Consider the following 19654-nt stretch of genomic DNA (forward strand, 5'->3'; position numbering starts at 1 on the left):
ATCGATGTTTTGTTCCCCGAGCCACTTAGTTATCACTTTTGCCTGTTCCTGGATGGTTGGGAGAAGGTGCTCTCGGAGGATGTGTTGGTACCATTCTTTATTCATGGCTGTGTTCTTAGGCAAAATTGTGAGTGAGCCCACTCCCTTGGCTGAGAAGCAACCCCACACATGAATGGTCTCAAGATGCTTTACTGTTGGCATGACACAGGACTGATGGTAGCGCTCACCTTGTCTTCTCCGGACAAGCTTTTTCCAGATGCCCCAAACAATCGGAAAGGGGATTCATCAGAGAAAATGACTTTACCCCAGCCCTCAGCAGTCCAATCCCTGTACATTTTGCAGAATATCAGTCTGTCCCTGATGTTTTTCCTGGAGAGAAGTGGCTTCTTTGCTGCCCTTCTTGACAACAGGCCATCCTCCAAAAGTCTTTGCCTCACTGTGCGTGCAGATGCACTCACACCTGCCTGCTGCCATTCCTGAGCAAGCTCTGTACTGGTGGTGCCCCGATCCCGCAGCGGAATCAACTTTAGGAGACGGTCCTGGTGCTTGCTGGACTTTCTCGGGTGCCCTGAAGCCTTCTTCATAACAATTGAACCTTGAAGTTCTTGATGATCCGATAAATGGTTGATTTAGGTGCAATCTTACTGGCAGCAATATCCTTGCCTGTGCAGCCCTTTTTGTGCAAAGCAATACTGACGGCACGTGTTTCCTTGCAGGTAACCATGGTTGACAGAGGAAGAACAATGATTCCAAGCACACCCTCCTTTTGAAGCTTCCCTTCCAGTCTGTTATTCGAACTCAATCAGCATGACAGAGTGATCTCCAGCCTTGTCCTCGTCAACACTCACACCTTTGTAAACGAGAGAATCACTGACATGATGTCAGCTGGTCCTTTTGTGGCAGGGCTGAAATGCAGTGGAAATGTTTTTGGGGGACTCAGTTCATTTAAATGGCAAATAGGGAATTTCCAATTAATTGCAATTCATCTGATCACTCTTCATAACATTCTGGAGTATATGCAAATTGCCATCATACAAACTGAGGCAGCAGACTTTGTGAAAATATATATTTGTGTCATCCTCAAAACTTTTGGCCACGACTGTATATAGTATGTATAAGCTGGAAGTAGAAGCCTAAGATATGTTGTCCATTAGTTTACTCCAATTAGTGGAGGGGTGGTAGGGTTAGGGGAACATAGTAAAGTGGAGGGGTGGTAGGGTTAGGGGAACATAGTAAAGTGGAGGGGTGGTAGGGTTAGGGGAACATAGTAAAGTGGAGGGGTGGTAGGGTTAGGGGAACATAGTAAAGTGGAGGGGTGGTAGGGTTAGGGGAACATAGTAAAGTGGAGGGGTGGTAGGGTTAGGGGAACATAGTAAAGTGGAGGGGTGGTAGGGTTAGGGGAACATAGTAAAGGAAAATATAATCCAAAATCAAAATGACCTGACAGAGACACACAGACAAATGACAGGAGAGGAACCAATATCTGGTTCTTTCCCATAGTGGAAAGCTACAGTAAGAGATTTCCATGACCGTTTGCTGAAGCGCTCAATGCTTGGGCAGACTTCAACGGCTGGGTTTCCAGTAACAGCCTGGGCTCTGAGGTGGACATCTGACTCTCCCAGGATCACATGTCCGTATGTTAGCCTTGAGGAGCAATCAGCCTATAGATAATGTGCATGGAATCTGATGGTAGCAGTTAACTAACAAAGCAGACGTCTGACAGAGTGCTTGACAGGCTTTGCCATGGTGATAGGCACCACCTGACTTTACCATTGAGTCTGTCTGGTCTGTCTTGATCAGCACGTTATAGGAAACCTCAACTCCAGATGGACTCAAATGAAGAGAAATGTTCAAGTGATAAAAGCAGTTCAATCTGAAATCCTTTTTGCTTAAGGAGTTCTGCCTAGTAAGGAAGGCTGTGGTCTGGGTATTTATAAAACAAATAAATGTCTTGTCCTCAGAGTGCAAGAGATATTGAATCTAAAATGAGGAACGAGACCAGATTGAAACTGTTCACCTTGGATCCGGACACACAGGTTCGTAACTATCGAGTTTTCAGAAAGGCATTTGACAATCCCCCAGCTCCAAATGATGATTAAAATAAACTTAACCTCCGCTCTTTTTGTCTCTTTAGAAACTTGATTTCTCAGGAATTGAACCAGATATAAAGCAATATGAAGAAAAGTTTGGCAAGCGCATTTTGGTCAATTGCAATGACCTGGCCTTCAACCTGCAGAGCTGTGTAGAGGAGAATGACGAGGGACCAACAACAAACGTAAGACAGATCTCCTTCCCCTAGTTCTCCATGAGTCAGTGCTCAATGTGAGACAGATCTCCTTCCCCTAGTTCTCCATGAGTCAGTGCTCAATGTGAGACAGATCTCCTTCCCCTAGTTCTCCATGAGTCAGTGCTCAATGTGAGCCAGATCTCCTTCCCCTAGTTCTCCATGAGTCAGTGCTCAATGTGAGCCAGATCTCCTTCCCCTAGTTCTCCATGAGTCAGTGCTCAATGTGAGCCAGATCTCCTTCCCCTAGTTCTCCATGAGTCAGTGCTCAATGTGAGCCAGATCTCCTTCCCCTAGTTCTCCATGAGTCAGTGCTCAATGTGAGCCAGATCTCCTTCCCCTAGTTCTCCATGAGTCAGTGCTCAATGTGAGCCAGATCTCCTTCCCCTAGTTCTCCATGAGTCAGTGCTCAATGTGAGACAGATCTCCTTCCCCTAGTTCTCCATGAGTCAGTGCTCAATGTGAGCCAGATCTCCTTCCCCTAGTTCTCCATGAGTCAGTGCTCAATGTGAGACAGATCTCCTTCCCCTAGTTCTCCATGAGTCAGTGCTCAATGTGAGACAGATCTCCTTCCCCTAGTTATCCATGAGTCAGTGCTCAATGTGAGACAGATCTCCTTCCCCTAGTTCTCCATGAGTCAGTGCTCAATGTGAGCCAGATCTCCTTCCCCTAGTTCTCCATGAGTCAGTGCTCAATGTGAGACAGATCTCCTTCCCCTAGTTCTCCATGAGTCAGTGCTCAATGTGAGCCAGATCTCCTTCCCCTAGTTCTCCATGAGTCAGTGCTCAATGTGAGACAGATCTCCTTCCCCTAGTTCTCCATGAGTCAGTGCTCAATGTGTACAGTCATACTATTGTTTTATAACCAGTATCTGCTCAGAACAATGGGTGAGTGACAAAGAGAGGGGTGGAGGGATCACATCTCTGGCGTATGTCATCACTGCTGTTTGTCTTTTTCGCGAGGGAGCTCTGGGTTAGTAACCCGCCGAGAGCCATAGTAATGGCGGAAGGCACTGTTTAATGGAGGGCAGGCAGCACAGCAGTCTGTCCATTACTGAGAGAACATGTCAACCTGTTCAGGTATACAGACCTGACATAGACAGAGATACACTGACCTGACAGAGATACACTGAAAGGCATTCAGCCAGTCTCTTGTCCAACTCATGAACCTTCTGTGGCATCACAGTATCATCTATAAATGGCAAAGACTAGCATTGTATTTAGTGTCATCCTCTACATGTGTTTACTACACCAGTTAAGACACTTTTCCTGTTGCTTCATTTCCAGGTGGAGCCGTTCTATGTGACCCTGTCGCTGTTCGACATCCAGAATAGCAGGAAGATCTCGTCAGACTTCCATGTGGACCTGAACCACCCGTCCGTCAGACAGCTGGTGGCCAACCCCAGCAGCCAGTACATGAACGGGGGTGGGGACGCCTTGCTGGGGGTGCAGAGGGGGGTCCACGGTCTGCCTGAGGAGGCCATGCTGTACCCCAGACAGGTGAAGAGATTATATTAATCTATATAGAATATTTTGAGATATTTATCTCTTTCAATATGACATGATTGATATACTTTAATTTAGCTACCTGTACAGATTTAGGTCTGCATATTAAATGTTTTTTAATGGTGTGTGGATGTTTTTGTCTGACCGTCATGTACAGCCAATAAACCGAAGAACCTTTAAAAAAATGTTTCACTCATACTCTTGTTTTCACTGTTGCTTTGTCTCGCCACAGGGAGTGTTCTCTGTAACGTGTCCACACCCAGATATCTTCCTGTTAGCTCGCATTGAGAAGGTCCTCCAGGGAGGAATCACACACTGTGCTGAGCCCTACATGAAGAGCTCAGACTCCACCAAGGTACGCTCTGTAGCAGGCCTCGGCATCACAAAACACAACAGTCAATTAGATTATTCCACATGATGAATGATAAAATCATACACATCGTAAGTGCTGTCTGGTTACAATAACACTCCACAAGCATTGGTTTTACAAGTCTGGTTCTGTTCTGTTATACGGAGAAGTAATGTGTTTTAATAGAGAAAATCTGAACTGCATTAGGGACCATTTTCAGGGTGTGTGTTTATGTTAGTGTGTGTACACGCTTGTGTATGTGTGTGTGTGTGTGTGTGTGTGTGTGTGTGTGTGTGTGTGTGTGTGTGTGTGTGTGTGTGTGTGTGTGTGTGTGTGTGTGTGTGTGTGTGTGTGTGTGTGTGTAGCTTGGCAGGCCTCAGAGCTAACTCAGTAGGATATGCTGGAGCCTGGAGTGCTGCCCATCACCCCTGTCTGTATTCTCAGACCAGAATGGACCACTCATACCCTGTTCCTTTCTCCCACCAGGTGGCACAGAAGGTTCTGAAAAATGCCAAATTGTCTTGCAGCCGGTTGGGCCAGTACAGGATGCCTTTTGGATGGGCCGCCAGGTACTGGACGGTTACTAACCTGAACTGAACTGATGTTTATAGTTCGAGGTTATTGAAAGATGTTTGACCTTTTGGAATATCTTGTCATTATTAGAGGAACTTGATAGTAGGTCTGCTTAGTATGGCATCGCTTTGACTAGTGTAAAATGTGATAAAAGACCTCAAGTTTATTTCCAGGCAAAATAAAGGTAGTGAGTTTCCATTTTTTTGACACTGGTAAATAGGGCTGTTGTGATGACTGTATTATCGCCACACCGGCAGTCATTCCACATGACCATTGAGTCACGGTAATCTCCTCTTATGTGCTCTGGACATGCGTTGGCAGTATCCAATTTACTAACTACCATCATGTCCTAATGGCCTGATACTCATGGCTTTATTGTCCCTCCATCAGGTACTAATGGCCTGCTACTCAGGGTTCTAGTGTCCCTCCATCGGCTCCTAATGGCCTGGTACTCAGGGCTCTATTGTCCCTCCATCGGGTCCTAATGGCCTAGTACTCAGAGCTCTATTGTCCCTCCATCAGGTACTAATGGCCTGGTACTCAGGGCTCTAATGTCCCCCCCATCAGGTCCTGATGGCCTGCTACTCAGGGCTCTATTGTCCCTCCATCGGGTCCTAATGGCCTAGTACTCAGAGCTCTATTGTCCCTCCATCAGGTACTAATGGCCTGGTACTCAGGGCTCTAATGTCCCCTCCATCAGGTCCTAATGGCCTAGTACTCAGGGCTATATTGTCCCTCCATCGGGTCCTAATGGCCTAGTATTCAGGGCTCTATTGTCCCTCCATCAGGTACTAATGGCCTGCTACTCAGGGCTCTAATGTCCCCCCCATCAGGTCCTGATGGCCTGCTACTCAGGGCTCTATTGTCCCTCCATCGGGTTCTAATGCCTAGTACTCAGGGCTCTATTGTCCCTCCATCAGGTCCTAATGGCCTAGTACTCAGGACTCTATTGTCCCTCCATCGGGTGGTAATGGCCTAGTACTCAGAGCTCTATTGTCCCTCCATCAGGTACTAATGGCCTGGTACTCAAGGCTCTATTGCCCCTCCATCAGGTCCTAATGACCTAGTATTCAGGGCTCTATTGTCCCTCCATCAGGTACTAATGGCCTGCTACTCAGGGCTCTATTGTCCCTCTAACATCAATGCAATTTCAATTTAAAAAAAGAAATTCAACAACAGGTTGAAAACTGAGTGGAAAACATGGTCATTGTGGATGTTGTTTCAAAGCCTAACACAATTAAATGGCCAGGGCTTTCTAATGTGATGATTCATTCAAAACACCCATGAAGATAATGCATACGCGTAGACCTACATATCAGCCCGACACAATTTTTTTTTTAACCTGAATTAAAATAATAATTGTGTCGTTATACAATACATAGCCTACCGCATATTAAAACTTTATTTTTTTAAGTATTTGGTACATACTTAGTCTAGCCTATACACCAAAATGAAACACATTCTACTAATCACCTCTTGAGTGTGGACTGTATTATTATGCATACTAGATGGACTGGTTACCTTGTGCTATATTCCAAAATGTCGATTCATGAGTCTGGGAGAGAAGGTGTAGGCCTAGGCAATGCTGTTGGTTCATTGATTGTGCAGGGTGGCTAAGCCTACAATTATAGTGTATTTGTATTTGATTTTGAATAGCCTAGTAATAGGGAATTTCTTTTTTCTTTTTCATAATTAATAGGCTGACACATTACCTTTTGCTACAGAATATCTCATCACTATGTGTTTTCATCTCCCCCTCTCTCTCCTTCATTCCTTTCTCCAGCGCACAGAGGGGCTGTCAACAGTTTAATTAAATATATTTTGTTGTGAAAATATGTTACTATTCATGTTCCCGAACCGATATATCACTTGGTTTCCCAAATTAAGCACTGGGTAGCTGCAAGAACAGGAGTTTGGAGTGCCCATGGCACACAGAGTTTAGGCGGAATATCACCTGTCGTGCAGCGAGAGGCTCCTTAAACAGTGGTTGATGCGTGGAGTGAATTAAGGGTTGTTCAAAGCCCAGACATTTCTATATACAGTCCTGTGTGAAAGCAGAGTGTTGATGGTTGCTACTAAAAAGAGGAGGATCCCAGGTGCTACGATATTTATACCGAAATAGCCGACTCTGTATGACTGAAAAACGAACCGGCGGGGAAAGCGGCCTCCATTTGCTATTCGAGTGCATATGGATGACAGGTCTTTTATCCCCTGTTCCTGTTCCTGCCCCTGTTCCTGCCCCTGTTCCTGTTCCTGCCCCTGTTCCTGTTCCTGCCCCTGTTCCTGTTCCTGCCCCTGTTCCTGCCCCTGTTCCTGTTCCTGCCCCTGCCCCTGTTCCTGTTCCTGCCCCTGTCCCTGTTCCTGCCCCTGCCCCTGCCCCTGTCCCTGTTCCTGTTCCTGCCCCTGCCCCTGTTCCTGCCGCTGCCCCTGTTCCTGCCCCTGCCCCTGTTCCTGTTCCTGCCCCTGTTCTTGTTCCTGCCCCTGGTCCTGCCCCTGCCCTTGTTCCTGTTCCTGCCCCTGTTCCTGCCGCTGCCCCTGTTCCTGCCCCTGTTGCCCCTGTTCCTGCCGCTGCCCCTGTTCCTGCCCCTGCCCCTGTTCCTGCCCCTGCCCCTGCCCCTGTTCCTGTTCCTGCCCCTGTTCTTGCCCTGTTCCTGCCCCTGCCCCTGTTCCTGCCCCTGCCCCTGTTCCTGTTCCTGCCCCTGTTCTTGTTCCTGCCCCTGTTCCTGCCCCTGCCCCTGCCCCTGTTCCTGCCCCTGTTCTTGTTCCTGTTCCTGCCCATTTGATAATGGGCCATTCTAAATCAAAACTAATTTGACGTATTAGTAAAGACAAGATTGAGAAAATTGAGAATAGTCTGATGGGTGAAAATAGGATCACTTGATGAGAGAACAGCTGTGCAGCCTGAGGCAAGGGACAGAGCACAAACTTTTTTTTTGTGACTCATCAATAGTCTATAGTCGTATCATGCAGCCCATATATGTTTTGATTTCTAAGGCATTCTAAGATTTGTATCATTCACAACTAAAGTTGCCAAATAACTCTAAATAACCCCCTCTGAGATCAAGCCCAGACCAGTGAAACCCCCTCTGAGATCAAGCCCAGACCAGTGAAACCCCCTCTGAGATCTAGCCCAGACCAGTGGAAACCCCCTCTGAGATCTAGCCCAGACCAGTGGAAACCCCCTCTGAGATCTAGCCCAGACCAGTGAAAACCCCCTCTGAGATCAAGCCCAGACCAGTGAAACCCCCCTCTGAGATCTAGCCCAGACCAGTGGAAAACCCCTCTGAGATCTAGCCCAGACCAGTGAAAACCCACTCTGAGATCTAGCCCAGACCAGTGGAAACCCCCTCTGAGATCTAGCCCAGACCAGTGGAAACCCCCTCTGAGATCTAGCCCAGACCAGTGGAAAACCCCTCTGAGATCTAGCCCAGACCAGTGGAAACCCCCTCTGAGATCAAGCCCAGACCAGTGGAAACCCCCTCTGAGATCAAGCCCAGACCAGTGAAACCCCCCTCTGAGATCAAGCCCAGACCAGTGAAACCCCCCTCTGAGATCAAGCCCAGACCAGTGAAACCCCCCTCTGAGATCAAGCCCAGACCAGTGAAACCCCCTCTGAGATCAAGCCCAGACCAGTGAAAACCCCCTCTGAGATCTAGCCCAGACCAGTGGAAACCCCCTCTGAGATCTAGCCCAGACCAGTGGAAACCCCCTCTGAGATCAAGCCCAGACCAGTGAAAACCCCCTCTGAGATCTAGCCCAGACCAGTGGAAACCCCCTCTGAGATCTAGCCCAGACCAGTGGAAAACCCCTCTGAGATCTAGCCCAGACCAGTGAAAACCCACTCTGAGATCTAGCCCAGACCAGTGGAAACCCCCTCTGAGATCTAGCCCAGACACCAGTGAAACCCCCCTCTGAGATCTAGCCCAGACCAGTGGAAACCCCCTCTGAGATCTAGCCCAGACCAGTGGAAACCCCCTCTGAGATCTAGCCCAGACCAGTGGAAACCCCCTCTGAGATCAAGCCCAGACCAGTGGAAACCCCCTCTGAGATCAAGCCCAGACCAGTGGAAACCCCCTCTGAGATCTAGCCCAGACCAGTGGAAACCCCCTCTGAGATCTAGCCCAGACCAGTGGAAACCACCTCTGAGATCTAGCCCAGACCAGTGAAAACCCCCTCTGAGATCTAGCCCAGACCAGTGGAAACCCCCTCTGAGATCTAGCCCAGACCAGTGAAAACCCCCTCTGAGATCTAGCCCAGACCAGTGGAAACCCCCTCTGAGATCTAGCCCAGACCAGTGGAAACCCCCTCTGAGATCTAGCCCAGACCAGGGGAAACCCCCTCTGAGATCTAGCCCAGACCAGTGGAAACCCCCTCTGAGATCTAGCCCAGACCAGCAGAGCTTTGTCCAGAGAACTACTGGAAACAGACCTGTCATTTTTGATTCTCATTTCTCCTTCCCTGCAGGCCTCTGTTCAAAGATGCATCGGGGACGTTGGACAAAAGTGGTCGTTTCTCTGCCATCTACAGACAGGACAGTAACAAGTTGTCCAACGACGACATGTTTAAACTGCTGGCTGACTTCAGAAAGTTAGTAACCTCCTACTGTCTGCATTCTTTGCTGACTTTGGTTCATCGTACAAGTACATCGCATCACATTGAGAATATAGAATTTATTCTTGTTTAGTCTGAATGATTAAAGTGTTATAACAGTGGGTATTTCGTAAGCTGATTCCCATAGGCAGGTTTTTTTTGGCTGAAGAGATTCTCTTTCACAATGAAAGCCTGTACCGCAGATGTTTTCTCACCTTTACAAACGTTTGGTTTCTCCTCTTGGGCTCTGTCTGTTCACAGGGTAGTTTCCAGGCAGTTTGCCTGTTTTCCATCAGATCCTCCTAGGTAGATGATAACAAAGGCATTAACCAGTACTTATTATGCTTCTTCTCCCTAGGCCAGAGAAGATGGCCAAGCTCCCTGTAATCTTAGGAAACCTAGATGTTACCATTGATGATGTTGCCCCTGACTTGACAAGTAAGCCCTCCAAATTCAACATACACTGGGAACGTGAAAGATGGAAGCTGTTTCTCTTCAACTCAGATTGGTCTGATTGTCTGTCGGCTATTTATTTGTCTCCCCCCCCGTCTCTGTCGCTGTGTGTAGATTGTATTAGCTCATCCTATATTCCTGTGAAGACTTTTGATAGCAGTGAGAAGACGAACATCTACTTTGAGGTGGAGGAGTTTGTTCCCTACATAGCCAAGTGCTCCCAGCCGTTCACCATCTACAACAATCACCTCTATGTCTACCCCAAGCACCTGAAGTACGACAGCCAAAAATCCTTCGCGAAGGTATAGTCACAAAGGCACAAACTGCTCAGTTTGATCAGGATACACAGATCTCATGTGGCTAGATGTTTTTTTTGTTTTTTTATTAAAATTTAACCTTTACTTAACTAGGCAAGTCAGTTAATAACAAATTCTTATTTACAATGGCGGCCTACCTCGGCCAAACCCGGACGACGCTGGGCCAATTGTGAGGCACCCTATGGTGACTCCCAATTACGGCCGGATGTGATACAGCCAGGATTCAAACCAGTGTGTCTGTAGTGACGCCTCTTGCACTGACATTCAGTGCCTTAAACCACTGCTCCACTTGGGAGCCTAAAAAGATACTTGATTACATGTAACAATCTGTCACGAGAGACTACTAAATATCATGATATTACTTTTCCAACTTTACTATAAATGTGTCCAGCAGAAATGTGTTTCCCTCCAGCATCTCCACGTGGGTCAGCTTTTATTCTGTTTATTCTGTCTGCGCTCTCCTCAGGCTAGAAACATAGCTGTCTGCATTGAGTTCAAGGACTCTGATGAAGAGGAGGCTGTTTCGCTCAAGGTAAGCTACTACTCATATGACTCCTTCTCAGCAGAGTTCATCGGACGCCACAGTGTCGTTTGGTACAAGAGGAACAGTATACCACTTAGGGGAATAACATGTTATTTTTCCTTTATTTAACTAGGCAAGTCAGTTAAGAATAAATTCTTATTTTCAATGACGACCTAGGAACAGTGGGTTAACTGCCTTGTTCAGGGGCAGAATGACAGATCTTTACCTTGTCAGCTCGGGGATTCAATCTTTCAACCTTTCGGTTACTGGTCCAACGCTCTAACCACTAGGCTACCTGCCACCCCAGGTAGCCTAATAACAAAATGATTGTTATTATTACCCACAGTGCATCTATGGTCGACCAGGAGGACCCCTGTTTACAGAGAATGCCTCTGCTGCAGTATTACATCACCAGCACAGCCCAGAGTTTTATGATGAGGTACTGATGGGATTTTCTATTTGATTTAATTCACGCTCTCAGTCGACCAGGCTGAATCATGCAGAATGCACAGTTCCATTTGAAACAATACTTTAGAGTAAGTAGTGAGTAGACGAAGCAGTGGCAGCGTGTATTCTAACCCTGAGCGTTCCTCTTCCTGTTCCTCAGTTTAAGATTGAGCTACCCACTCAGCTCAATGAGAAGCACCATCTGCTGTTCACCTTCTTCCACGTCAGCTGTGACAGCAACAGCAAGGCCAGCACCAAGAAGAGAGACGTGGTGGAGACACAAGGTAGACACCAGACCCAGGATACAGACCCATGTAACTCAGGCCCACATCCAGTCTTAAGCCATCCAAATGAATTCTCCCCAGTATAATGATGGATGATTTGTGCCTGTGCCAGTTTCCATTCTTCCCTATTCTCCCAGTGCTGGGTCACTGTTATGTATGACACTGTCTGTAAGCTGACTGCCAGTCCTGTCTCTCATTGTCCTTGTCTGTCCTCAGTGGGTTACGCCTGGCTCCCTCTGCTGAAGGATGGCAGGGTGATCATGAATGAGAGTCACGTCCCCGTGGCTGCCAACCTGCCCACTGGCTACCTCAGCTGTCAAGAGGTTGTCAGCAAGGTAGCTCTCCCTTCAGACACACACACAAGACACACACACACACACACAAGACACACATACACACACACAGTCTTGCACAGCTAACCTTGTGGGGACATACAATTCAGTCCCATTCAAAATCCTATTTTTCCTAACCCCTAAACCTAACCTTAACCCTAACCTTAACCTTAACCCAAAAACCTAACCTTAACCCTAAACCTAACCCTAGCTCCTAACCCTAAACCTAATTCTAACACTAATTCTAACCTTAACCCTAAACCCCCTAGAAAGAGTATTTGACCTCGGGGGGACTAACAAAATGTCCCCAGTTGGTCAAATTTTTTGTTCTGGTTCCCACAAGTATAGTTAAACACGCCCACACAAGACACACACACACACACACACACACACACACACACACACACACACACACACACACACACACACACACACACACACACACACTATTGCTTCCTTTCCCTTTTCCGTGGCTCCTTTACTTTATCACCACACATCTGAAAGAACATAAGTTTTAAAGAAAACGGATTTAAACCAATCCAGTCATTTTCTATCACTAAAATGTAACCTGTAAGTGTCTGTGAAAGAAAGTTCTGGAGGAAAGAGAGAGCCACAGAACCTTTCTGAGTGGTACGCTGCCTTACAAGGGGCTTGTTGTCTGCCTCAAGGTTGTGTGAGATATCATTATCTCAGCCAATCAGGGGAAGTGAAAGCACACAGCAGTGAGACTTAACAATGTTCAGCTAATTGCGTGAGAATACATGGCTGAGTTAATGACTGGTGTTTAGTTGTTTCAACTTGAGCTTTAATTCTCTTCTTTGTATTGTATTGTATCCACCTAGAGTACACTAAATGCCTTTACTTTACTATACTGTAGGTTGATCCAAAACACCACCTTTGTAGTATGATAACCAGTGACTTTGTTTTTAGTATTGATAAAATATGTCCTATGTCACATGCAGCAGCATCCTGAAATCAAATGGGTGGATGGAGGCAAGCCTTTGTTCAAGGTGTCCACTCACCTCGTCTCCACTGTGTACACTCAGGTTAGTTTCATTTCTCAGATTAGTTGTGACGTAGCTGATACAGGGTTTTTAAATGCATGATCTCCACCGTCTCTTCTGGACATCTTGTTTTCTCTAACTTCTATACTTCTCCTCTCTGTAGGATCAACATTTGCACAATTTCTTTGGTCACTGTCAGAGCACAGAGTCTGCAGCCCAGGTGGCAGGAGGAGAGCTGGTCAAGTATCTGAAGGTAAAGCATTGTCAGTGACGGTGGCACCTCCGTGGGCATGACCAGGATGTGTGGAGACATGTCTGACTGGGGTCTGAAAGACATGACACCTGTTGTTGTACGCTGAATAGGGTGGCTTGAGAGAAAACACGTTAATATATCCATTCTGTCTCTCAATCTCTCTCGATCTCCCTCCCTCCCTCACCTGTCACCCATCACTCTCTCTCTCTGCCATCCAGGCTGTCTGATTTACCCAGGATGTTTATATATCAGTGCTTGTTTACTCAGACCTGGGTGGGACAATGCTAGCATTACCCTCGGCTCCAGTCCACAGGTGCTCTCTCCATTTCCCCCCCCTGAACACTGACATGAGCAGAGACACATATTCAGATGAATCTCTGGGGTGCTCGTGGAAACACACTATTCCACACAAACAATGGTCACCCAAGGCCAGGTCTAGCAGAGAGAGTTTCCCTGGCAGGTTGTCAGATAACTTGGCAGGCCTTGGCCCGTACGGAGTGATGCACCAATGGGCCGCTCAGGAACTAACTCGTAGGTGTGTGTGATTAACATGCTTGTTCTCAGGTGTGTCCTGTTATTCTTTGCTGTTTCCGTTTCCTCTTACGCAACTGTGTGTTTGGTTTCCGCCCCTCTTGGTGAGACGTAACTTTCACCTCCTCATCAGAGACTGATTAGAGCCGGCTTTGGAGTGCATGTTTACTGTACGCCACCAAGCACTTAGATTGAAGCTGTTTCTAATTTCATCTCTCTTTGCGAATAATTTTAACATAAGTCAGTTCTGTTAATGCAGTTAAGCCTGTCTTTGATGTGCTTCTGGATGACATTCTGCAGGATCAGCATTTTGACTCAGGGAAATACAAGGCCTTCAGCGTGTTAGTAACCCTATTCTCTTCCCTCCTCAGAGTCTACACGCTATGGAGAGTTCTGTGATGATACACTTCCTGCCCACCACTCTCAACCAGCTCTTCCGTGTGTTGACCAGTGCCACCCATGAGGAGGTGGCTGTCAACGTCACCAAGTCAGTAGTGTTAGTCTGTGTCCCAAAATGGCACCCTATTCCTCCACAGGCCTCTGGTCAAAAGTAGTGCACTATATAGGGAATAGAGTGCCACTTGGGAGACTCCCATAGACATATGTTCTAATTGGATTCTCTGTGAGTATTGACCTGCTCTTACATATGCTTTCTGGCCCTTTCAGAGTCATGATTCACATTGTTTCCCAGTGCCACGAAGAGGGGCTGGAACACTACCTGCGATCATATGTCAAGGTAAGCATGGTACTGGTCCATTTATAGTATGTCAAGGTAAGCTTGGTACTGGTCCATTTGTAATATCTATTTTGGTATTTGGTATTTTATTAGGATCCCCATTAGCTCTTGCAAAAGCAGCAGACAAGAAGATAAGAACAGCTCAAGGACAGAACTACATATTTTTTTAAAGGCACATGTAGCCTACATATCAAAGCATACACACAAACTATATAGGTCAAGTAGGGGAGAGGCATTGTGCCGCGAGGTGTTGCTTTATCTGTTTTTTTTTAACCAGGTTTGCTGTTTATTTGAGCATGAGATGGAAGGAAGTTCCATGCAATAAGGGCTCGATATAATAATATACGCTTTCTTGAATTTGTTCTGGATCTGGGGACTATGAAAAGACCCCTGGTGGCATGTCTGGTGGGATAAGTGTGTGTGTCAGAGCTGTGTGTAAATTGACTATGCAAACAATTTGGGATTTTCAACACATTAATGTTTCTTATAAAAAGAAGAAGTGATGCAGTCAGTCTCTCCTCAACTCTTAGCCAAGAGAGACTGGCATGCATAGTATTTATATCAGCCCTCTGATTACATTTAAGAGCAAAACGTGCCACTCTGTTCTGGGCTAGCTGCAGCTTAACTACAGTGGCTTGCGAAAGTATTCACCCCCCTTGGCATTTTGGGGTATGTCTCTATAAACATCTAGCCACTGGGATTTTTGCCCATTCTTCAAGACAAAACTGCTCCAGCTCCTTCAAGTTGGACGGGTTCTGCTGGTGTACAGTAATCTTTAAGTCATACCACAGATTCTCAATTGGATTGAGGTCTGGGCTTTGTCTAGGCCATTCCAAGACTTTTAAATGTTTCCCCTTAAACCACTCGAGTGTTGCTTTAGCAGTACGCTTCGGGTCATTGTCCTGCTGTTTGTCTTATCTGGAAGAGACTGACTGCATCACTTCTTCTTTTTATAAGAAACATTAATGTGTTGAAAATCCCAAATTGTTTGCATAGTCAACTTACACACACACGCTCTGACAGACACACTTATTATGCTTCACTGTGGGGATGGTGTTCTCGGGGTGATGAGAGGTGTTGGGTTTGCGCCAGACATAGCGTTTTCCTTGATGGCCAAAAAGCTACATTTTAGTCTCATCTGACCAGAGCACCTTCTTCCATATGTTTGGGGAGTCTCCGACATGCCTTTTGGCGAACACCAAACGTGTTTGCTTATTTTTTTCTTTAAGGAATGGCTTTTTTTCTGGCCACTCTTCCGTAAAGCCCAGCTCTGTGGAGTGTACGGCTTAAAATGGTCCTATGGACAGATACTCCAAGGTCCGCTGTGGAGCTTTGCAGCTCCTTCAGGGTTATCTTTGGTCTCTTTGTTGCATCTCTGATTAATACCCTCCTTGCCTGGTCCGTGAGTTTTGGTGGGCGGCCCTCTCTTGGCAGGTTTGTTGTGGTGCCATATTCTTTCCATTTTTTAATAATGGATTTAATGGTGCTCCGTGGGATGTTCAAAGTTTCGGATATTTTTTTACAACCCAATCCTGATCTGTACTTCTCCACAACTTTGTCCCTGACCTGTTTGGAGAGCACCTTGATCTTCATGGTGCCACTTGCTTGGTGGTGCCCCTTGCTTAGTGGTGTTGTAGACTCTGGGGCTTTTCAGAACAGGTGTATATATACTGAGATCATGTGACAGATCATGTGACACTTAGGTGGACTTTATTTAACTAACTGTGTGACTTCTGAGGGTAATTGGTTGCACTAGATCTTATTTAGGGGCTTCATAGCAAAGGGGGTGAATACATATGCACGCACCACTTTTCAGTTACATTTTTTTTTGTTGCATTTTTTGAAACAAGGAATTTTTTTTTTTCACTTCACCAATTTGGACTATTTTGTGTATGTCCCTTACATGAAATCCAAATAAAAATCAATTTAAATTACAGGTTGTAATGCAGCAAATAGGAAAAACGCCGAGGGGGATGAATACTTTTTCAAGGCCCTGTAGGTCTTTCCTTGCCGCACTGGACCACACGACTAGACAATAATCAAGATTAGACAAAACTGGAGCCTACAGAACTTGCTTTTTGGAGTGTGGTGTCAAAAAAGCAGAGCATCTCTTTATTACGGCCAGACCTCTCCCCATCTTTACAACCATTGAATCTAAATGTTTTGACCATGACAGTTTGCAATCTAAGGTAACACCAAGTCATTTAGTCTCCTCAACTTTTTCAACAGCCACACCATTCATTACCAGATTCAGCTGAGGTCTAGAACTATGGGAGTGATTGGTACCAAATACAATGCTGTTAGTTTTAGAGATGTTCAGGACCAGTTTATTACTGGCCACCCATTCCAAAACAGACTGCAACTCTTTGTTAAGGGTTTCAGTGACTCCATTAGCTGTGGTTGCTGATGCGTATATGGTTGAATCATAAGCATACATGGACACACATGCTTTGTTTAATGCCAGTGGCAGGTCATTGATAAAAATAGAAAAGAGTAGAGGGCCTAGAGAGCTGCCCTGCGGTACACCACACTTTACATGTTTGACATTAGAGAAGCTTCCATTAAACATAACCCTCTGAGTTCTACATTTACATTACATTTTACATTTTAGTCATTTAGCAGACACTCTTATCCAGAGCGACTTACAGTAGTGAATGCATACATTTCATCCCGTACTGGTCCCCCGTGGGAATCAAACCCACAACCCTGGCATTGCAAACACCATGCTCTACCAACTGAGAGATAAGAGATAGCTCTGAATCCACGATATGGCAGAGGTTGAAAAGCCATAACACCATTTTTTTTTAACAACAGGTTATGGTCAATAATATCAAAGGCTGCACTGAAATCTAACAGTACAGCTCCCACAATCTTATTATTATGAATTTCTTTCAACCAATCATCAGTCATTTGTGTCAGTGCAGTACATGTTGAGTGCCCTTCTCTATAAGCATGCTGAAAGTCTGTTGTTCATTTGTTTACAGAGAAACAGCATTGTATTTGGTCAAACACCATTTTTTCCAACCGTTTGCTAAGAGCTGGCAGCAAGCTTATAGGTCTGCTGTTAGAGCCAGTAAAGGCCGCTTTACCACTCTTGGCTTCCCTCCAGGCCTGATGACAAAGACTTTCCTCTAGGCTCAGATTAAAAATATGACAGATAGGCGTGGCTATAGAGTCAGCTACCATCCTCAGTAGCTTTCGATGGAAAGCTGTCAATGTTAGGAGTTTTGTCATTATTGATCGATAACAATAATCTTTCCACCTCTCCCACACTAACTTTACAAAATTCTGGCTTGCAATGCTTTTCTTTAATTATTAGTTTTTTTTATGCATGAATACAATTGCTCACTGTTCGTTGTTGGCATTTCCTGCCTAAGTTTGCCCACTTTGCCAATTAAATAATCATTATAATAATTGGCAACATCAAATGGTTTTGTGATGAATAAGCCATCTGATTTGAATAAAGATGGAGTTGAATTTGTCTTTCTGCCCAAAGTCTTTTTCCATCATTCTTTTGTTTTGCATTTTAGTCATTTAGCAGACGCTCTTATCCAGAGCAACTTACAGTAGTGAATGCATACATTTCATACATTTTTTTCCGTACTGGTCCCCCGTGGGAATCGAACCAACAACCCTGGTGTTGCAAACACCATGCTCTACCAACTGAGCCACATTGATCTTGGCTTCATAATACAGTTTCTTCTTCTTTTTGTTGAGTTTAGTCACATAATTTCTCAATTTGCAGTAAGTAAGCCAGGTAAGCATGGTACTGGTCCATTTATCATAGGGCACAATTACCTACTGTGTAGTTGTAGAACATGATGTTGTTTTTTTCTCCCTCCCTGGTTCAGTATGTGTTTAAGACCGAGCCATACACATCCTCTACCACGAGAACAGTTCACGAGGAGCTGGCCAAAGCCATGACTGCAATTCTAAAGCCTTCCACAGACTTCCTCACCAGCAACAAATTGCTCAAGGTAATGAACAGCACAGCAATAGAGTGAAGAAGGGTTTTCTGGACATTTACATCAAGTTTCATGTTTGCATTGATTTGTATTTGTTTCTGTATCTCTGTTTCGTAGTACTCGTGGTATTTCTTCGAAGCCTTAGTGAAGTCCATGGCACAGTACTTGATTGAGAGCAGTAAAGTGAGGGTAAGTCTGTTGTGACACTTGACTAAGCCAAGTCTTCATTTTTACTATGATATAAATGTCAGCTTATCAGTCTGAGCTCCGAACATGCGCAGCAATGTGGGCTGCCACAGTCCTCACACAGAATAAAGCACAGCCATGTCTCATAACTAACCATCACTTCAATGCTATCCACAGCAGTCTCCCCTAACCAAGCATAGCCCTGAGTTTCCTCCCTGGCATGGCCATGTATAATCAGGAACCATTACTCTCCCTCAGGAGTTTGCCACACTGAACAGAGGAAACAGGACATTTCCATTAAGGGTTGCTCCCTCTACTGTGGTTCTGTGGTGGCTCACTGGGATGGCCTCTCTCTAGGAATAGCTGTGGTGGGGTCAGAAACACAACCTGGGATGGCCTCTCTCTAGGAATAGCTGTGGTGGGGTCAGAAACACAACCTGGGATGGCCTCTCTCTAGGAATAGCTGTGGTGGGGTCAGAAACACAACCTGGGATGGCCTCTCTCTAGGAATAGCTGTGGTGGGGTCAGAAACACAACCTGGGATGGCCTCTCTCTAGGAATAGCTGTGGTGGGGTCAGAAACACAACCTGGGATGGCCTCTCTCTAGGAATAGCTGTGGTGGGGTCAGAAACACAACCTGGGATGGCCTCTCTCTAGGAATAGCTGTGGTGGGGTCAGAAACACAACCTGGGATGGCCTCTCTCTAGGAATAGCTGTGGTGGGGTCAGAAACACAACCTGGGATGGCCTCTCTCTAGGAATAGCTGTGGTGGGGTCAGAAACACAACCTGGGATGGCCTCTCTCTAGGAATAGCTGTGGTGGGGTCAGAAACACAACCTGGGATGGCCTCTCTCTGGGAATAGCTGTGGTGGGGTCAGAAACACAACCTGGGATGGCCTCTCTCTAGGAATAGCTGTGGTGGGGTCAGAAACACAACATCAATGTGTTGTTGGAAGTGTGTAGCTCCTCGAGGACCAAATTGAAGTGTTGCATAGTACTTTCGTATGTTACCTTCTGGGCACTTCTGGAATCCTAACGCAAAATCAATATCACAGTAACAGCTGTGACAGTAACAACAGTAACAGCTGTGACAGTAACAACTCTGATAGTAACAGCTGTGACAGTAACAGGTGACAGTAACAGCTGTGACAGTAACAACTCTGATAGTAACAACTGTGACAGTAACAACTCTGATAGTAACTTCTGTGACAGTAACAGCTGTGACAGTAACAACAGTAACAACTCTGACAGTAACAGCTGTGACAGTAACAGCACTGACAGTACAACTCTGATAGTAACAGCTGTGACAGTAACAACTCTGA

General features: G+C 45.8%; 1 protein-coding gene across 10 annotated transcripts in view; it reads left to right on the top strand.

The window, feature by feature from the left end:
• Positions 1–19654, top strand: part of LOC106582455 (dedicator of cytokinesis protein 9) — a 268403-nt gene that overhangs the window by 189440 nt on the left and 59309 nt on the right. For 9 of the 10 annotated variants that reach the window (XM_045704859.1, XM_014165586.2, XM_014165579.2 and 6 more), the window contains exons 10-27: positions 1962–2036; positions 2135–2275; positions 3571–3783; positions 4022–4144; positions 4625–4707; positions 9176–9298; positions 9660–9739; positions 9869–10056; positions 10538–10603; positions 10941–11033; positions 11202–11325; positions 11542–11660; positions 12620–12703; positions 12825–12914; positions 13817–13932; positions 14112–14181; positions 18033–18158; positions 18264–18335. In XM_045704859.1, coding sequence (XP_045560815.1) covers positions 1962–2036; positions 2135–2275; positions 3571–3783; positions 4022–4144; positions 4625–4707; positions 9176–9298; positions 9660–9739; positions 9869–10056; positions 10538–10603; positions 10941–11033; positions 11202–11325; positions 11542–11660; positions 12620–12703; positions 12825–12914; positions 13817–13932; positions 14112–14181; positions 18033–18158; positions 18264–18335 — 1986 coding nt within the window. The remainder of the gene's footprint in view (positions 1–1961; positions 2037–2134; positions 2276–3570; positions 3784–4021; positions 4145–4624; positions 4708–9175; positions 9299–9659; positions 9740–9868; positions 10057–10537; positions 10604–10940; positions 11034–11201; positions 11326–11541; positions 11661–12619; positions 12704–12824; positions 12915–13816; positions 13933–14111; positions 14182–18032; positions 18159–18263; positions 18336–19654) is intronic. The other variant, XM_045704857.1, reaches the window with a different exon arrangement.

This window comes from Salmo salar, chromosome ssa21 (genome assembly GCF_905237065.1).
Source record: "Salmo salar chromosome ssa21, Ssal_v3.1, whole genome shotgun sequence".
NCBI lineage: Eukaryota > Metazoa > Chordata > Actinopteri > Salmoniformes > Salmonidae > Salmo > Salmo salar.